The sequence below is a fragment of the Eubalaena glacialis genome, chromosome 10 (genome assembly GCF_028564815.1).
Source record: "Eubalaena glacialis isolate mEubGla1 chromosome 10, mEubGla1.1.hap2.+ XY, whole genome shotgun sequence".
NCBI classification, from domain to species: domain Eukaryota; kingdom Metazoa; phylum Chordata; class Mammalia; order Artiodactyla; family Balaenidae; genus Eubalaena; species Eubalaena glacialis.
In genome coordinates, this window is record NC_083725.1 from 50,542,294 (window position 1) to 50,561,769 (window position 19,476).

The 19,476-nt window shown below is 46.3% G+C and overlaps 1 protein-coding gene across 3 annotated transcripts in view; it reads left to right on the forward strand.

Annotated features, from left to right (window-relative positions):
• The first annotated feature begins 339 nt into the window (after positions 1-339).
• The window catches only part of VSTM5 (V-set and transmembrane domain containing 5), a 29,395-nt gene continuing 10,258 nt past the window's right edge, over positions 340-19,476 (forward strand). Inside the window, exon 1 of one of the 3 annotated variants that reach the window (XM_061202702.1) lies at positions 340-477. In XM_061202702.1, coding sequence (XP_061058685.1) covers positions 387-477 — 91 coding nt within the window. In that variant the 5' untranslated portion in view covers positions 340-386. Of the gene's footprint in view, positions 478-1,782; positions 1,950-4,424; positions 4,470-19,476 lie in introns of those variants that run through there. The other 2 variants (XM_061202703.1, XM_061202704.1) reach the window with 2 other exon arrangements.

Genomic DNA, 19,476 nt, shown 5'->3' on the forward strand with positions numbered 1-19,476 from the left:
TTCCCTTTCTTCTGCCACCCAGCATCCAGCTGAATCTTGAATCAATACCAGTCAAGTGGGTGTGAACGGAAGGAGACTACTCATTTTTTGCTATTATTTACCTCTGGGTGTGTGCATTCCAACTGCTTCCTCTCTCTCTCTCTCCCTCCCTCCCTCCCTCCCTGTCTCCTCTTCCTTCCCCACTCCTTGGAACTGGTTCAACCAGAGTACAACCAGCTCATCTGCATCTGGCCTCACAGGACAGGCAGGAGGCAGCGGAGGAGGAGGAGCGGGCAGGCGGGCGGCCAGGAGCTGCAGCGGCTGCCACGTGAGCGCACAGCCGGGGCCGCGCCGCGCCGCGCCGCCCGGGACGCCAACGCCGGGCCGGCGGCGCGCGGGGCTTGCTCATGAGGCCTGTGCCGAGCCGGAGGAGGAAGAGCTACGGCCTCTCGCTGGGAGTCTTCGCCCTCTGCTTGGCCGCTGCCCGCTGTCTGCAAAGTAAGCAAGGGCCGGACCGGGCGGGGGGCTGGGGGCGCGGGGCGCGCGGGGAACCACCGCTTTCCGCGGGGCTGTGCGCGGCCTGGAGCGGGGACCGGGCCCGGCGAGGATCCCCCAGGCCGGCTCCCGGGCCACTCTGGGTACGCGCCCCGCCCCGGGCGTTATCAGAGCCGGAAACCGCCCGGAAGATAACCGGCTCGGCCCGGTGGCCGCCTCCTCTGCAGCATTTTTTATTTCTTTTTCCTGGAATAACCAGACTGCGGCCCAGGCGTCCGCGACCTCCGGGCACACGGGCCCCGCCCCCTACTGCGGGAACCCTCCCCCTCTCCCTCCCGCGCCTTCCCTGGTCCCCAGCGCTGGTCCCTGGTGCTGTAGGCCTCCCCACCTCTCAGAGGAACCCCCAGCAGACTCTCTCAAAGAGAAAGGGTTGTAGAGATTTGGTTTGGGTGTTGGGGCCTGAATCCCTCAGGCCGGCGGTGGTCCTCACCGCTCTGCCCGGAGCGGAGGGTTTGGATGGGCTGTCCCCAGAATCCCCCGGCTTGGTGAGTCTGCATGTAACGCACAGCCCCACAGACTACCATGGACCCAAACCACAGATTAGAATGCAGTTCTACTTTCTCATCTAATCAGGATCCTTATGATCATTCCCATTTTACAGATTAGTCATCTGAAGTGTAGAGACTGACCGGTGCAGGGCCACCGGCGGTGGGAGGATCTCTAGTAAGAGGCGGTGCTTACTAAGCACGTTTGCGGCCACTGTCCCCGGGGCTTGACGACACTTCTTTCATTGAATCCTCGGAGCAGCCCTATGAAAAAAGTGCCGCTCTTATCCCTGTTTCACAAGTGAGGAAACTGATGCACGGCCGTCACCAGCTAGGCCGTGGTGGAGTTAGGATTTAAACCTGGGCAATTTAGCACGCTTGACCTTTACACCTCTCTAGCTAGAGCCCAGCTTTGGAGGCTGCAGATCTCAGAAACCCAAAAGGACTGGGAGGGGGCATGTGCCTCTGGCTGTCCGTGGAGCAAGCAATAGTCATCTAGTCCATCAGGTGGGTGGGTGTGTTTGGCCTTGCAGTGACCTTTTCTATCATTTTTCAACCCTTCAACATGTGTTTCCAATCAGGCATTCTCATGCAACATCTGTACAGCTGTCCCAGGCATTCAAGGACCAGCGATTCACCACAGTGTATAATTCGTTTATTCACTCACTCATTCATGGCACCCTCTGCTTCCAGGAAGCAGGCCACAATCGTACTGGGGATACCATGGTTCACAGTCCTGTCCTCAGACGAGCAGACAAGAGTGCCGGCTTGGAGTGGCGAGTCCTGAGAGGCAGGAAGTGCCAAAGTTCTGGAAGTCCTAGAGGCTCAGGGGAATGAGGCCAAGCCTCCCAAAGGGAGCTGCACCTACCCAGTGACAGATGGACAGGAGCAGCCAGGGGAATGGGACAGAGGGAACACAGCGCGTCCTAGGTAAAGAGGAAGCACATGCAAAACCAGGAGGAAGGGTCAAAGGTTTGCAGTTCTCCATTGAATAGTGACTCCTGCAAAGCTGTAAACTCCAGGAAGACAGATTCCCAGCGCTTGTCCAGTGCCAGCCAGAGTCTACCCTTTAAGGATAGTGAGTGGTTGTGCACCTGCCTGATGGGGGCCTGTGCTTCAGGGCCAGCACTGATGATGTAGAGGGGGCCTCCTCCCTCCCACCAGCTCCCTCCATTCTCTGCCTCTTCAGCCTCTGCCCAAAGCTTCCACCCAGAAAGTCAGATATTCATCATTTACACTGAAGTCTGCGTGAAAGCATGCTCCACAGACACAAACACACAAACACCCTGCATTTGAGGCCTTTTCTCTATAAACGGGACTGTTATGGACTGAATGTTTGTGTCCCCCTGGAATTCAGATGTTGAAACCTCAGCCCCCAATGTGATGGTATTTGGAGGTGGAGCCTTTGGAAGGCAGTTAGGTTTAGAGGAGGTCATGATGGTGGGGCGTCCACAATGGGGGTAGTGTCCTTATAAGAAGAGGAAGAGACACCAGAGATCCCTCTCTCTGTCTCTTTCTGCCATGTGAGGACGAAGCAAGATGGCAGCTCTCTGCAAGCCAGGAAGAGAGTCCTCCAAATCTGCCGGCACCTTGATCTTGATGTCCCAGCTTCCAGAACTATGTTGTTTAAGGCACCCAGTCTATGGTATTTTGTGATAGCAGCCCAAGCTAAGACAGAAATTGGTACCGAGAAGTAAAGTGCTGCTGTAACAAATACCCAGAAATGTGGAAGCAGCTTTGGGACTGAGTAATGGGTAGAAGCGGAGGAGTTTTGAAGTACATGCTAGAAATATGGACTCTAAGGGCCATTCTGGTCAGGTTTCAGATGGAAATGAGGAACATGTTATTGGACAGTAGAGAAAAGGTGATCCTTGTTAGAAAGTGGCAAAGAACTTGGCTGAGCTGTGTTCATGTTCTAGTGTTCTTAGAAGGTAGAGCTTGGGAGTGATGAGAAATTAGATATTTAGCTGAGGAGATATTAAGCAGTGTCGAAGGAGCAACTTGGTCCCTCCTGTCTGCTTATAGTAAAATGCAAGAAGAGAGAAATGACTTGAAGAAGGAATTCTTAAGCAAAAAGTAGCTAGAACTTAAAGATGTGGAAAATTCTCAGCCTATCTATGTTACGAAAAAAGAGGGCATGTTCAGAAGAGAACACGTAGATTGCGGCCAAACACTGCTTGATAAGATTAGCCTGGGTGTGAACCACAGGCCTAATCAGCCACCCCAGCAGAAACAACTCCAGTGTAACTGAAGGGGGTGAAGACAGAATGGAATGAGGGAAGGCTGTCAGATTTGATAGATCCTACAGGGTTGACTGTATCGCTGTTTAGCTGTGTACACTATTTTTCAGGTTAAGAAAAGAATGACTCTGAAGGCAGTTCAGCCAGCATCAGAGCTGTCTCCTCGGTTTCAAAAGGCGGGGGTGGGGCATTGCCTTGGTTTCAACAGGCAAGATGGAGGCCTTGCAGAGTCTCCCGGGGGACATGGAAATGCCCAGCAGAGCTGCAGGGGTGAGGGTGCACCCCTGCCTCAGTGGGTCCTAAAGGCAAGACCACCACCCTGGTGGGTCCAGAAGGCAGAGCATCGAACCAAAGAGCTAAGGGCATTTACCTTGCTAGGTTTTGGACTCACTTGGGACCCGCCACTCCTTCTTACTTCTCATTTCTTCTTTTTGCAATGGGAATGTCTATCCCATGCTTGTCCCTCCACTGCATTTTGGAGGTACATAACTTACCTGGTTTCACAGGTTCACAGCTGGAGAGTAATTTTCTTTCAAGATGAATCATACCCCAAGTCTCTGAAAGGAGTTAAGACTTTTGGAGCTGTTGGGATGGAATGAATGTATTTTGCATGCAAGAATTCATTGCATGAATTTTGGGGGGCCAGGGGCAGGATGTTATGGACTGAATGTTTGTGTCCCCCAGAAATTCATATGTTGAAGCCCTAACTCCCAATATAATGGTACGTGGAGGTGGGTGGGACCTTTGGGAGCAGTTAAGTTGAGATGAGGTCATGAGGGTAGGACTTCCATGAGGGGATTAGTGTCTTTATAATAAGAGGAAGAGACCAGAGCTCCCTCTCTCTACATGTGAGGATACAGCAGGAAGGCGGCCATCTGCAAGCCGGGAAGAGGGTCCTCACCGAGAACTGAGTCTGTTGTCACCTTGACCTTGGACTTCGCAGCCTCCACAGCTGTGAGAAGTAAATGTCTGTTGTTTAGGCCCCCCAGTTTTTGGTATTTTGTTATAACAGCTCAAGCTGAATAAGACAGGGACTCAAAGGCATATCCCCTCTGAAAGCTGGCAGGTCTCCCACACCTGGCCAAGGTGGGGCGCTTTTCTAGGACCCTTGTTCGTTTCCTTTCTCAGCTCTCAACATGGGAAGTTATCCATCAGGCCTCCTCCTCATCAGTGCTCCCGCTTATTTGGAAGCAGATGATCCAAGACTCAAGTAGGAAAGTTTTCGGTTTTTTTGTTGTTGGTTTTTTTGTTTGTTTGTTTTTAATTGAAGTATAGTTGATTTACAATGTTGTGTTAATTTCTGCCGTACAGCAAAGTGATTCATATATATATACATATATACATATATATATGTATATATATACATTCTTTTTTAAATATTCTTTTCCATTCGGGTTTATCATAGGATATTGAATATAGTTCCCTGTGCTATACAGTAGGACCTATTGTTAAGTAGGAAAGTTTAGCTAATGGCCTGGGCCGAGTCAGCTTGCTTCCTGTGCTCCAACCCCAGCTTCTAAAAAGCAGCCCACTCCCCCAGCACGCACACACACCCAGCCACACACGTGCACACATGAATACACACACGAGTGCCCTTTAACATCCCCACTTTACCAGGGTGGAGCCAGGGATGGAGGAGTTAGCCCCACTGAGTCACTCATGGCCCAGTGCCCGGGAGAACAGAAGAGCAGCATGGGGGCTGAGCCTGGGTCTGGGGAGGGAGTTGATAGGCCAGAGCGGCCACAGCCAGATGGGAGCTATGGGTTCTGGCTTAGCTGGAGGTGCCATAGGAGGGGAGGGAGAGCCGGTGTTGGAGGAATCCCCTGGAGGCCCCGGGGAGACACCGGGATCCATCACACCAGGACAAGGCCCCACTGGTCACCTATGCAGCCGTCCACAGTTACTAAGCAGTTATGGTGTATCCGGCTCTGCACTGGGCCAGGTGAAACAAATGAGGCGTGGTCTCTCTCTGCACTGTCCTCTCTGATTTATAGACAATGGTCTTGCATACCTATAAAGGTACCCACCCAAAAGAGTGGTGCTTGGGCGTGCTTTTAAAAATGCAATAAAAAAAAATTGCAGTCATGCCGTACTTGTTACTCAGCAACTTACTTTTTACAGCGATTTATGTATTTATTTATTTTTGGCCATGCCACCCTGCTTGTGGGATCTTAGTTCCCCGGCCAGGGATTGAACCCGGGCCTTCGGCAGTGAGAGCGCCGAGTCCTAACCACTGGACCGCCAGGGAATTCCCTTTTTACAGCAGTTTTTGAGCTCTGTCCATGTTGATAGCCTAGATCTTGCTCATTCCTCTCAACTGCTATCCGTATGTCATTGTATCCACATGCTACTTTTTCCTTAGCTAGCCCCCTTCTGATGGACAGGTCAGCTTTTGGATTTTAGCCTCCCTGGGGGGAAAACAGAGCCCTAATACGGGGTGCTGAGTGCAGTGGTACTGATATGCACATCGTATGGAGGATGAGGAAGGCCGGGGGCCACCGCCAGGCTGACAGGTACCCCCTGCACTCACACCTCTTCCCCTTGGGGGTAGTGCTCAAAAAATGGCTGGGGGATTACACTGAAGCTATTGAGGGAGGGGCGGAATCAACCAGAAAGTCACCCAGATTTCTTCATTTCTGGTCTCCAAGGGAGTCCTGAGTATATTCTCTGCTGGTCTGGGAAGGGGCTGCAGTCAGGAGACTCTCCTTTCTCCATTGTCCCCAGGACTTAAGGACACCTATTTATTTCATCTGCTCTAAGACTTTTTTTTTTTACTTTTAATATTCCGATATATCTAAAGTCAAGATGCATGTTACAAATGAATAACTTTGCTGTACTCTCTGTCAGCCTGGACTGAAGTTGAGTCCTTCCCGAATGTGTGTTGCTTCTGTCGGTCACCGTCACCGGGAAGCATCCTCCTACCTGGGGAACGGGAATGAAGAAGGTGAGCTTGAGTCTTGAAAGATGAGTAAGGGTATACAGCAGGACAGGTGGAGAAGAGAGTTTTAGGCATACAGCAAGTGCTCAAAAACTAGGTTCACGCATCCTCTTGGGGCCTGGCAGGGTCTGGGTGTGCTAAGCGAAGGAAGAGGAAGTGGGGGAGTGGGGGAGTTGCCTTGGTAGGCACCTACTGGAAACTTAACTGGTGCCCCACTCAGAGACCCCACTGACACTGCACCCCCGTAGCCTGTGGTCTCAAACACTGGGCTGCCTGCACCTGGGTTTTCCCTGGAACACAGTCTCAGGGTCAGAAAGTATTTACTTACCTAGCAGAAATGGGAGTGGGAGAGAGGCATCATTGGCAAGTATGAAGTTGGGCTTCATACCCGTAACTGGTTTGCTGGGCTGGGAAGGCACCGGTCAGCCCTGTGGGCAAAGGGGAAAGGATACACTGGACCGTGAAGTGAGCACAGAACATTCCTGCTGTTCACTGGGGTCCAGGAAGCACAGTGGCCTTTCCCTTGCTGAGGCGCATCCCTAGGGGCAGCTCAGGCCAGTGACATGCTGATCCCAGAGGAACCCCGCTGCTCTGGGGCTTCCTGGGGAGTCCCCAGCTGGGAAGGGGCAGGGCCTGAGGGGCTGGTTCCAGTCCCGTGCTGGCAGTAAGCCCTGTATATGGGGTCACCTTCATTCTCTGAGTGCACAGGGCCAGGAGGGTGGGCTGGCTTCGCGGTTCTCAGCCAAGGCTGCACATGAGAACCTCCTGGAGGGCTTGTAAGACCTACAGATGCCCACACCTTACCCCAGCTGGTTACATCAGTCTCTTTGAGGGCAGGACCCAACACTGTTTCGTTTCAAGTTAGGCTCCTGGGGTGACTCTAATGTGCGGCCAGGCAGAGAGTTCCTGGACTAGACCATTTCCATGTCCCCTCCATTCATCTTATCTTAAGGAAAGAGCTGGGCATGAAGAGTGCACCTTTCTCCCATCTTCCGTTCTCAGAACACCCACCATTGTATGCAGACGAGTCTCGCTTATGCCTTATTTGTAGTTTAATCCTGACAAACCCATGATACTCTGCCACCGGGCTTAGGTCAAGAGAGAAGGCTGCTTTGCTTTGAAGTTTGGTTCGGTTCAATAAATGGTTCCTGAGCACCTACTGTGCCAGGAGCCAGGGGTACTCAGCACGGTCCCTGCAGTGGGGGGAATCACATGACCCAGAGGGGAGGTCAGATCCTACCCAGATGATTTGAGGTCAGATGCCCAGGGAGTACTGAGAAAAGCATTTAGCTCAGCTGAGAGTTGGAAGGAGTCTTCTCAAAGAAGAAGCCTCGAAGGCAAAGTAGGAGGAAGCCAGGTGAGCCGGGAGGAGGAAGGTTCTGAGTAACAGGAAATAATGAGCACAGACACAGCACCACCACCTTCTCGCTCTTGGGGCCAGTAGCGGGTGACAATTCTTTAGTTAAGTCAAGTTTTTCAGCTCTGGTCAATTTCTTCATATTCAATCTGATAAGTTGTCTTAACAGTTAAAGGACTGGGGCTTGGGAAGGTCTTGGATTTTAAGTGCTGGAATATTTCCTCTGATAGACTCTTACACTAGTGCCAGGGGATCAGGAGGGAGATGTGGGTCCCTCGGCACCAGACACTGGCCAGGGGACCTAACGTGAGCCTTCTCTGGCTGTTTGCCCTTCTGTCCTATTGCAATATCCCCACCCTCAGGCTCACTGTGGGACTGGATCACATTCCTTTTGGAAGCCAATGCCCAAAAGCGGAACACCAGACCCGCTCTTTCCTCTTGCCATCAAGCAGGCCTTCTGCATACTCTGGGATGGGAGTTCAGGAGCCCTTGAACCAGAGCTTGCTCTTTTATGTCAGGTAGACTGTCAATTCAATTTGACAGCCCCAGTTTGAATGAGCCATCCGTCATGTCACACACTGCTGGGGTGCTGGCGATTCGGACCTAAGTGTGTGCTTGCCTGCTCCTCCTAGCGGGGGAGATGGGCAGTCACTCATCCAACACGAATTCAAAGCCAGCCGGGAACTCTGCTGTGGGAGCCGAGTGGGGCCTGGCAGAGGAGGTGACATTTAAGATGGGCCTTTAGGAGTGAGCGGAAGGCTGAGAATGGGGATGGGTGATCTGAGCTGAGCTAGAGGGAGTAAGCCACAGTTGGGAGTGGTCCACAGTTTGGTGCAACTGGAATTGGGGGGTGGCAAGGAGTCTTGGGAGATGGGGAAGGAAAAGAAGGTTGAGGCGAGATTTTTTTAGGTCTTTCAGAGCCAGGAGAGACACAGCAATATGTGTAGTTTAGAAAGATCACTAATAATAGCCTCTAGCCAACTGAAGAGAAGAAAAGCCAGTACCTCCTGAGCTTTTATAATTGTTAATAACAATTACAAGACAATAATATCTGTGACTATTTATTGAGCACCACATACTTTGTGCCAAGCACTGTAACAGCTGCTTTTCCATGCAACTCACAGTAATCCTGCAAATAGGTATTATTAGTCCCCATTTTATAGATGGGGAAACTGAGGCTCAGAGAGGTTGAGAGACTTGCCTAAAGACATTCATTCTTTCATCAGGTGTTTATGGGAAACCCAAAGTGCCAGGCCCGGGGGATTCAATGAAGAACAAGATAGACCAGCCCCTGTGTTCATAGCTGAAAGTTGATCTGGGAGGATGGAGCATTAATCAAGAGAAATTACAATGGACAGGGATAAGTTGATAGAGAGGGACAGGGAGCCATGGGAACCCAGAGCTGGGACCCCTAACCTGGTGTTGAGGGACTGTGGCAGGCTTCCTGGAAAAAGTGATGTTTAAACTAAGACCTGTAGGATGAAGAGGGATTGGCCCTTTAGTCTCGTTGAAGGAGGAGCTTTGTACTCCTAACTGTGGTACCCAGTCACGTGTGTGCCTGAATTATCTTTTGATCACTCGACACCCCTCTTCCAAGTGCCTTCAGGCATCCTGTAAAAAGAATTGTTGGGGGACTTCCCTGGTGGCGCAGTGGTTAGGAATCCGCCTGCCAATGCAGGGGACACGGGTTCGAGCCCTGGTCCGGGAAGATCCCACAAGCTGCGGAACAACTAAGCCTGTGCGCCACAACTACTGAGCCTGTGCTCTAGAGCCCGTGAGCCACAACTACTGAGCCCATGTGCCACAACTACTGAAGCCCGCGTGCTCTAGGACCCATGCTCTGCAACAAAGAGAAACCACTGCAATGAGAAGCCCACGCACTGCAACAAAGCATAGCCCCCGCTCGCCACAACTAGAGAAAGCCCGCGCGCAGCAACGAAGACCCAACACAGCCAAAAATTAATTAATTAATTAATTAATTAAAAAAAAAAAAAGAATTGTTGGGAGGTCAGCCACCTCATTTCCTCCTTCATCCTCCCGTTCCACACACATTTCCACAGAAGTGTCTGAGGAGCGCCCCACCTCCTGGTTCCCCAGGCTGGCCACTGACTCAGGCCCGCCGTAAGTCCTGCAGCCCAGATCTGCAGAGGGAAAAACCAGCAGCACCCCATCCCCCAAGCTTGGGCAGGGCCAGGCAGCCACCTTCGCCATACCTGGCTTCCTTGACATCCGAGTAGAAACACAGCAGTGACTTGACCATAGCCTGTGACCATTCAGAAAAGTGTTTGGCTTTCTAGCAAGGGTGGCTCTTGCTTAAGTCAGAGAGATTCCAGAAGGAATTCCACAGGGAGGAATTTCGGGTCACCCAATCTCTTGCCACACCTCCACAAGTGGATCACAGATTTACAAATGCTGATTCAAGTTCTATACCTGTTACGTAATTTGGGCTGGAAGAATGAGCCTCCCTCACTCAACACTCCAGCTCCCAGTCTCAGATCTACTGCTTCAGTCCCTAGTACAACTCCAGCTTCTGCTTACACACCCATGAAGATGGGGAGCTCACTACCTCAATAAGCAGCTCAGTGCATCTTCAAAGAATTCTCGTTCTTTGAAGAGTAATCGTTCAATAATGATTGAATGGGCACCAAGTGTTAGAAACTGTGATAAGCTCCTTGTATGTCTTGCCTCCCTTAAACTTCATTCTGCTGCAAGAGGTGGGCACAACCCTATTACAGTATACTTATTTCATTGGTACGGTAACAGAGACTGAAAGAAATTTACCCCAGATCACACAGCTGTTATTGGCAGACCTAAATGTTGAGGATAAGTCTGCCTGACTCCAGGTCTATGAATGCATTCGTTATACACACACTCTCTCAGTTCTCTTCACCAGAACCCATCTTCTTTCAATCTTTACTCACTGGTCCTTGTTCTGGCAATGATTAGGTGTCTCAAGTCTTCCCTTCTCCAAGATGAGAAGTTCTGCAGCAGAGGCTCTTCCCCTGCCTGGCAGAAGTGGTATTAACTGTGCTCGGCAAGGAGAGGAGGGGCCAGATTTCAGGGATCCTAGGAGCATCCTCAGTGCCCCCTTTGCCCAGAGTTCTAAGGGTGTTGTCCTGGGACCAGCAGTAGCATTACCTAGGAACTTGTTAGTGATGCAAACTCTGGGGCCTCACCCCAGACCTGCTGAATGAGAGACTAGGGATGGGGCCCAGCAATTGTTTCAATAAGCCCTCCAGGTGATTCTGATGCAACTAAATGTTGAGAACCATTGCCTTATAACATTGCAGAGAGTAGAGAAGGCAAAGGAAAATACTTAGGTCACTCGTTCTTCCTCCCTAACCCAAAAGCATCTCTAGAAATAGGGCCAGATATAGGAAAATTTGAGGGATGCCAGAAAGAGCCCATTTCCCCCAAATATCTTGCTGAAAGGCTGTCACAGGGCCTCAAACATTCCTTTTTCACACAATGGCCCTTCGTTCCTTTGGTTTAGGCATTGTTAAATGCCCCTAGGAAGTGGGTCTGGGCTTCAGCTGCTGACCCCTTACTGTGGATTCGTTCAGTGGTTTTCAGTCTTGGCTGTACACTGGAATCATGTGGGGACTTTTAAAAATCAGAGAGGCTTTGGTCTCATCCCCAAAGATTCTAAACTCATAGTCCAAGGTAGGATTTTTAAAAGCTTCCCCAAATGGTCTAATATTCAAAGATTGACAGTAACTAGATTAGATCTGGTGGTTCCCCTTGGTCCAGTCTGCTGACGGGGGAGGTGGGTTTGCCGGGCCTTCTCTGCGGGGCTCTGAGAAGAGATTGGGTGGAGCTGGTCAGATGCCAAAGGAGCTAATTATGGATTTGCATGTAGCGTGTGTGACTCCGGGCTGGTGCTCCATCAGTGTCGGTCCCCTTGACTTACTTTCCCAAATGCTTGTTGAATGGGAGGAGACTGGATTGAGTCTGGGTGAAAAATCAGAGAACGAAGCTCCTGTGCCCCCTGGAATTGTTCCTGGCTGTCAAGCTCTCTCATCTACATTTTTTTTTTAATTGAATCATTAACAGCCAAGCCACGATGATCCTTAATTACAAATGAGGAAATAGTGGCTCAGAGAGGGGAGGGGATTTGCGCAGTTGTTCAGCTAGGGCCTGGCACAGCTGAAACAGGACCTGGGTCTTCTTATTCCAGGGCTTCCCCAGCCGGCATCTTGCCCTCCTCTGCCACCCTCTGTCCCCACAGGCAGGTGTGCCTTCCCGGCATCTGGGGAGAAGGGCGGCGTTTCCTCTCTGCCGGCAGAAAAGGAGCTGAGGAGAACATCGGATGAGTGTGGTGGCCCAGAAGCCACAGGGCGTTTCAAGCAGGAGAGGGTGCCCAGTGGTGTCCCAGCAGGACGAGGTCATCTGCTGGGAATGTGGAGGAATTTGGAGGTCAAAGAGATTGGAGGGACATAATAACCATGGAGAAAGGAAGAGTGAATTTACGTGAACAACACATTAAGATGGGCAGTCTGGAGGGCCCTCTCGAATGTGCACTGGAAACCACGTTCTCTGTTGTTCTGGAGAGTGTCAGCCGTGGGATGTTCTCCCGCCATGCTGACTGCTCAGGTCTCAAGTCTGGGCAGAGAGGAAGTGTAAAGCTGTTGATCCAGGGTGAGGGTTTTGCTAGTAGATGTGATTAAAAGACAGAGGCCACTGGAGTTTGAAGAATCTTGGCAAGAGTGTTTGGGACATGATGGGCTATAGAACCCAGGCTGGAGAGGGAGGGATGTGAGAATGATGGATTGGGAAAGGTAGAGAGAGTTGGAGTGGAAGGACTGAGGAGGCCAGTGGGAGATGTTGAACAGTAAACAGGAAGGAGAGAAGGTTGTGGTCAGAGCAGGCTGCTCTACTGGAGACCGAGGTAGAGGGAGAATCTTCTTGTAGACAAGGATGCTGGAGGTATGTAGGATGATGCCATACCTTGCAGTAGGGTTGCCAACGTGTTTGAAGAGTGAAGAGGAGACTGGGGGAACAGAGCACTCACGATGACGAGGAGGGGAGAGGATGAAACAAACTCAAGGGAAGAGGATTTTTCTGAAGCGAGTGGAGGAGTGATGGTCGAAACCAATGGTATCCAATAGAAATAGAATGTGAGCCACACATGCAAGACATGTATGTAATTCTAAATTTTCTAGTGGTCACATTAAAAAACAGGCACAGTTAATTTTAATATATTTTGTCTTACCCAATATGTCTAAAATATTATTTCTACATGTATTCAATATAAAAAATTATTAATGAGATATTTTACATTCTGTTTAACATACTAAGTACCAAGTCTTCAAACTCTGGTGTGTATTTTACATTTAGAGCACATCTCAATTCGGACTAGCTAATTTCAAGTGCTCAATAGCTACTGTGGCTTGCAGCTACCATATAGGAAAGCCCAGGTCTAGACTCTTGCTTCTTGTCACATCTGTCTCCCAAGTCCTTACCAGCACTGAGTGATGTGCTATTTTGGGAAACATAAAAGAAGTGAAAAACTCCACCTCTATACTCAAAGTGCCTTATCTTATTAGAGGCAGCTGTGGAGCAGTGAAAGGAGAGTTGGGTTCCAGTCTCAGCTCTGATTTTCTACTTGTCAGGGATTTGGACACTTATACCGTGACTCAGCCTCAGTTTCCTCATCTTTTTTTTTAATGAATAAATGTACTGCTGGCTTAATAAGATTTTGATTGTAAAACATTCTGATCACCAACTATCTTTTTTTTAAATTGAAGTATGGTTGATTTACAGTATTAGTTTCAGGTATATAACATTGTGATTCAAAAATTTTATCGATTATAATCCACTTATAGTTTAAAATATTGGCTATATTCCCCGTGCTGTACAATATATCCTTGTAGCTTATTTATTTTATATACAGTAGTTTGTATCTCTTAATCCCCTACCTCTATTTTGCCCCTCCCCCTTCCCTCTTCCCATTGGTAACCACTAGTTTGTTCTCTGTATCTGTGAGTGTTTCTGTTTTGTTATATTCACTAGTTTGTTTTATTTTTTAGATTCCACTTATAAGTGATATCATACAGTATTTGTCTTTCTCTATCTGACTTATTTCACTGAGCATAACACTCTCTAAGTCCATACATCTTGTTGCAAGTGGCAAAATTTCATTCTTTTTTAGGGCTAATATTCAATATAAACTGTGTATTTATACCACATTTTCTTTATCCATTCATCTGTTGATGGACACTTAGGTTGCTTCCATATCTTGGCTATTATAAATAATGCTGCTATGAACATTGGGGTGCATATATCTTTTCAAGTTAGTGTTATTGTTTTCTTTGGATATATACCCAGGAGTGGAATTTCTGGATCATATGGTATTCTATTTTTAGTTTTTTGAGGAACCGCCATAGTGTTTTCCACAGTGGCTGCACCACTTGACATTCCTGCCAACAGTGTTCAACGGTTCCCTTTTCTCCACATCCTCACCAACATTTGCTATTTGTAGTTTTTGATGATGGCCATTTGACAGGTGTGAGGTGATAGCTCATTGTGGGTTTTTTTAAATATATATATATTTATATTTATGTATTATTGTTTCTTTTTATTTATTTGTTTATTTTTGGCTGCGTTGGGTCTTCGTTGCTGCACGCGGGCTTTCTTTAGTTGCGGCAAGCGGGGGCTCCTCTTCGTTGCAGCACGCGGGCTTTCTTTAGTTGCGGCAAGCGGGGGCTCCTCTTCGTTGCAGTGCGCGGGCTTCTCATTGCGGAGGCTTCTCTTGTTGCAGAGCACGGGCTCTAGGAGCGTGGGCTTCAGTAGTTGTGGCACGTGGCCTCAGTAGTTGTGGCTCACGGGCTCTAGAACACAGGCTCAGTAGTTGTGGCGCACGGACTTAGTTGCTCCACAGCCTGTGGGATCTTCCCGGACCAGGGCTCGAACCCATGTCCCCTGCATTGGCAGGCGGATTCTTAACCACTGTGCCACCAGGGAAGTCCTCATTGTGGTTTTGATTTACATTTCCCTGATTAGCCATGTTGAGCATATTTTCACGGGCCTATTGGCCATCTGTGTGTCTTCTTTGGAAAAATGTCTATTCAAGTCTTCTGCCCATTTCTTAATTGGGTTGTTTGGGTTTTTTTATAGTGAGTTGTATGAGCTGTTTATATATTTTGAATATTAACCCCTTATTGGTTATATCATTTGTAAATATTTTCTCCCATTCAGTTGTTTGTGTGTTTTTTTTTTTTTGGTCAACGGTTTCCTTTGCTGTGCAAAAGCTTTTAAGTTTACTTAGATCCTGTTTGTTTATTTTTGCTTTTGTTTCCTTTACCTTAGGAGACGGATCAAAGAAATGTTGCTATGTTTTATGTCAAATAGTGTTCTGCCTATGTTTTCTTCCAGGAGTTTTACAGTTTCAGGTCTTACATTTAGGTCTTTAATCCATTTTGAGTTTATTTTTGTGTATGGTGTAAGAAAATGTTCTGATTTCATTCTTTTACATGTAACTGTTCAGTTTTCCCAGCACCGTTTATTGACGAGATTGTCTTTCCTCCACTGTGTATTCTTGCCTCCTTTATCATAGATTAATTGACCATAGGTGCATGGGTTTATTTCTGAGCTCTCTATTCAGTTCCATTAATCTTTGTGTCTGTTTTTGTGCCAGTACTATGCTGTTTTGATTACTGTAGCTTTGTAGTATAGTCTGAAGTCAGGGAGCATGATACCTCCAGTTTTGTTCTTCTTTCTCAAGATTGTTTTGGCTATTTGGGGTCTTTTGTGTTTCCAAACAAATTTTAAAATTATTTGTTATAGTTCTGAGAAAATTGCCATTGTTTTGATAGGGATTGCATTGAATCTGTAGATAGCCTTGGATACTTTGGACATTTTAACGGTATTAATTCTTTCAATCCATCTTACCATGGTATATCTTCCCATCTGTTTGGGTTGTCTTCAGTTTCATTGAAGACAACAGTATCTTATAGTTTTCTGAGTACAGGTGTTTTGCCTCCTTAGGTAGGTTTATTCCTAGGTATTTTATTCTTTTTGATGTGATGGTAAATGGGATTGTTTCCTTAATTTTTCTACCTGATAGTTTGTTGTTAGTGTATAGAAATGCAACAGATTTCTGTATATTAATTTTGTATCCTGCAATTTTACCAAATTAATTAATGAGCTCTATAGGTTTTTGCTGGTATCTTTAGGATTTTCTTTGTATAGTATCATGTATAGTATCATGCAAACAGTGACAATTTTACTTCTTCCTTTCCAATTTGGATGCCTTTTATTTCTTTTTCTTCTCTGATTGCTGTTGCTAGGACTTACAATACTATGTTGAAAAAACATGGCAAGAGTGGGCATCCTTGTCTTGTTCCTGATCTTAGAGGAAATGCTTTTAGCTTTTCACCATTGAGTATGATGTTAGCTGTAGGTTCGTTATATATGACCTTTATTATGTTGAGGTATGTTGCCTCTATGCCCACTTTCTGGAGAGTTTTATAATAAACGGATGTTGAATTTTGTCAAAAGCTTTTTCTGCATCTGTTGAGATGAGCATATGGTTTTTATTCTTCAGTTTATTAATATGGCATATCATATTGATTTTCTAATGTTGAACTGTTCTTGCATCCCTGGTATAAATCACACTTGATCATGGTGTATGATTGTTTTAATGTATTGTTGGATTCGGTTTGCTAGTATTTTTTTTAATTAATTAATTTATTTATTTATATTTTTCTGGCTGTGTTGGGTCTTCATTGCTGCATGCGGGCCTTCTCCAGTTGTGGTGAGTGGGGGCTACTCTTCATTGTGGTGTGCAGGCTTCTCATTGTGGTGGCTTCTCTTGTTGAGGAGCCCGGGCTGTAGGCGTGCAGGCTTCAGTAGTTGTGGCTTATGGGCTGTAGAGTGCAGGCTCAGTGGTTGTGACGCATGGGCTTAGTTGCTCTGTGGCATGTGGGATCTTCCAGGGCCAGGGCTCAAACCCATGTCCTCTGCATTGGCAGGTGGATTCTTAACCACTGTGCCACCAGGGAAGCCCCAGTTTGCTAGTATTTTGTTGAGGATTTTACCTCTGTGTTCATCAGTGTATTGGCCTGTGTTTTCTTTTTTTGTGATATCTTTGCCTGGTTTTGGTATCAGGGTGATGCTAGCCTAGTAGATGAGTTTGGAAGAGTTCCTTCATCTGCAATATTTTGGAATAGTTTCAGAAGGATAGGTGTTAATTCTTCTCTAAATGTGTGGTAGAACTCACCTGTGAAGCCATCTGATCCTGGAATTTTGTTTGTTGGGAGTTTTTAAAATTACTGATTCAACTTCATTACTGTTAATTGCTCTGTGGATATTTTCTATTTCTTCTTGCTTCAGTCTTGGGAGATTGTATGTTTCTAAGAATTTGTCCATTTCTTCTAGGTTGTCCGTTTTATTGTTATAAAGTTGTTAGTAGTAATCTCTTATGAGCCTTTGTATTTCTGTAGTGTCAGTTGTAATTTCTTTTTCATTTCTGACCTTATTGATTTGGGCCCTTTCTCTTTTTTTCTTGATGAGTCTATCTAATGGTTTATCAATTTTGTTTATCTTTTCAAAGAACCAGCTCTTAGTTTCATTGATTTTTTTCTATTTTTTTATATCTCTTTTTATTTCTGCTCTGATCTTTGTGATTTCTTTCCTTCTAATTTTGGTTGTTTTGTTCTTCTTCTTTTTCTAGTTCCTTTAGGTGTAAGGTTAGGTTGCTATTTGAGTTTTTTTTGTTTGTTTCCTGAGGGAAGTTTGTATTGCTATAAACTTCCCTCTTAGAACTGCCTTTGCTGCAACCCATAGATTTTGGATCACTGTGTTTTCTTTGTCTCCAAGTATTTTTTTTTATTTCTTCTTTGATTTCTTTAGTGACCCATTGGTTGTTTAGTAGCATATTGCTTAGCCTACATGTGTTTGTGGTTTTTGCAGTATTTTTCCCTTATAGTTGATTTCTAGTCTCATAGCATTGTAGCCAGAAAAGATGGTTGATATGATTTCACTTTTCTTAAATTTACTGAGACTTGTTTTGTGGCCTAGCATGTGATCTATCCTGGAGAATGTTCCATGTGCACTTAAAAAGAATGTGTATTCTGCTGCTTTGGGGTGGAATATTCTTTATATGTCTATTAAGTGCCTCTGGTCTAATGTGTCTTAAATGATGTCTTAAATAATGTGTCTTAAATGGCCAGTGTTTCCGTATTGATTTTCTGTCTGGATGATCTGTCCATTGACGTAGTGGGGTCTTAAAGTCCCCTACTATTATTGTGGTACTGTCAATTTATCCCTTTATGTCTGTTAATATTTGTTTTATGTATTTAGGTGCTCCTATGTTGGGTGCGTATATTTAGTGATCAAATAAGTAAGTACCTGTGAAGCAAAAAGCATGGGTCCTTAACCCCAGTCCCCTGCCTGTCTCACAGGTTGAGATAGTGCCTGTGAAGTACTTTGTCAATTGTGTATATGTGAATTACTAACATTATCAAATGTGAAAAATCTGGGACTGTGATCCAATCTTGGCATTCATTTTATTTATTGTTTTTCTTTAAGTAATTCACAAACTCACTAAAATATTCTAACTGTTCAAAAGGATATAAAATGAAATGTAAAGCTTTCTTCCACCCCAGACACCCAGTCCCCTACCCAAAGACAACCATGGCACCTGATTTTTAGAATACCCTTTGGGAGATGTTCTGTGCATTTTATGGATAAATGTGCATATCTCTGTGTGTGTGTGTGCGCACATGCACATATACATATCATTAGTTTACTCAAATAGAAACAGTCTCTACACACTGTTCTGCTCTGTGCTTTTTCATTATTTTTGAGATCATCTAATATCAATGCATATAGATCTACCTCATTTTAAAAGTGCCCCTGTAGTATTCCCAAGTGTGAATATTGATAATTTATTTAACCAGTTCTGACTTAATAAGAAATATATATTTGGTCTCTGCTCCTGATTCCTGACACAGAGCTCCTAAAAACCTAGTAATTTCCTGGGTGATAGCAGCGATAGGACCATCTTTTGTTATAATATTTGTTCTTAGTCCCTGGTTCTTGACACATAAGCTTCTAAGACTCTTGGATTCTCCAGAGTGATGAGTGTTTTTTTGATTGTTAATGATGTGACTCTTGGAAGATGAGGGCTCGTTTGCAGAGAAACCAACCATGTGGTTAGAAAGTTGGAATTTTAGCCCCATCCCTGACCTCCAGGGAGGGGAGAAGGTCTGGGGATTGAGTTAATCACCAATTGCCAATGATTTAATCATGCCTATGTCATGGGATCTCCCCAAAAAACCCTAACTGAAGGAGTTGGAAGAGCTTCTGGGCTGGTGAACACATGGAGGTATTGGGAGAGCAGTGTGGCCCAAGAGGATATGGGAGCTCCACGCCCCTTCCAACATGCCTTGCCCTGTGGCACCTCTTCCATGTGGCTGTTCCTGAGTTGTATCCCTTATAATAAAGTGCTCATAGTATGTAAAGTGCTTTCTTGAGTTCTGTGAGCTGTTCTAGCAAATTATCAAACCTGAAGAGGGTGTCATGGGAACCTCCAATTTATACCCAGTTGGTCAGAAGTATAGGAAGCCTGGACTTGTGATTGGTGTCTGAAATGGGGAGCAATCTTGTGAGACTGAGCCCTTAACCTGTGGAGTCTGCACTAACTTCAGGTAGTAAGTGTCAGAAGTGTTCTTTGTGGAGTAAGAAACAGTTTTCCTTTACCTATGAACACATAGGTTGTCACCAGTCTTTTGCTACTGCAGTTAACTATGCTGTGCTTCAGTGACAATATGTACACTTATAACTTTGCATCTATGTGCCCTTATTACTTGTAGGATAAGTTCCTAAAAGTAGAATTTCTGGGTCAAGAGGTATGTGCTATTTAATATTTCTATAGGTTTCAACATGTTGCCCTTCAAGCAGATTATACCCATTTATAAT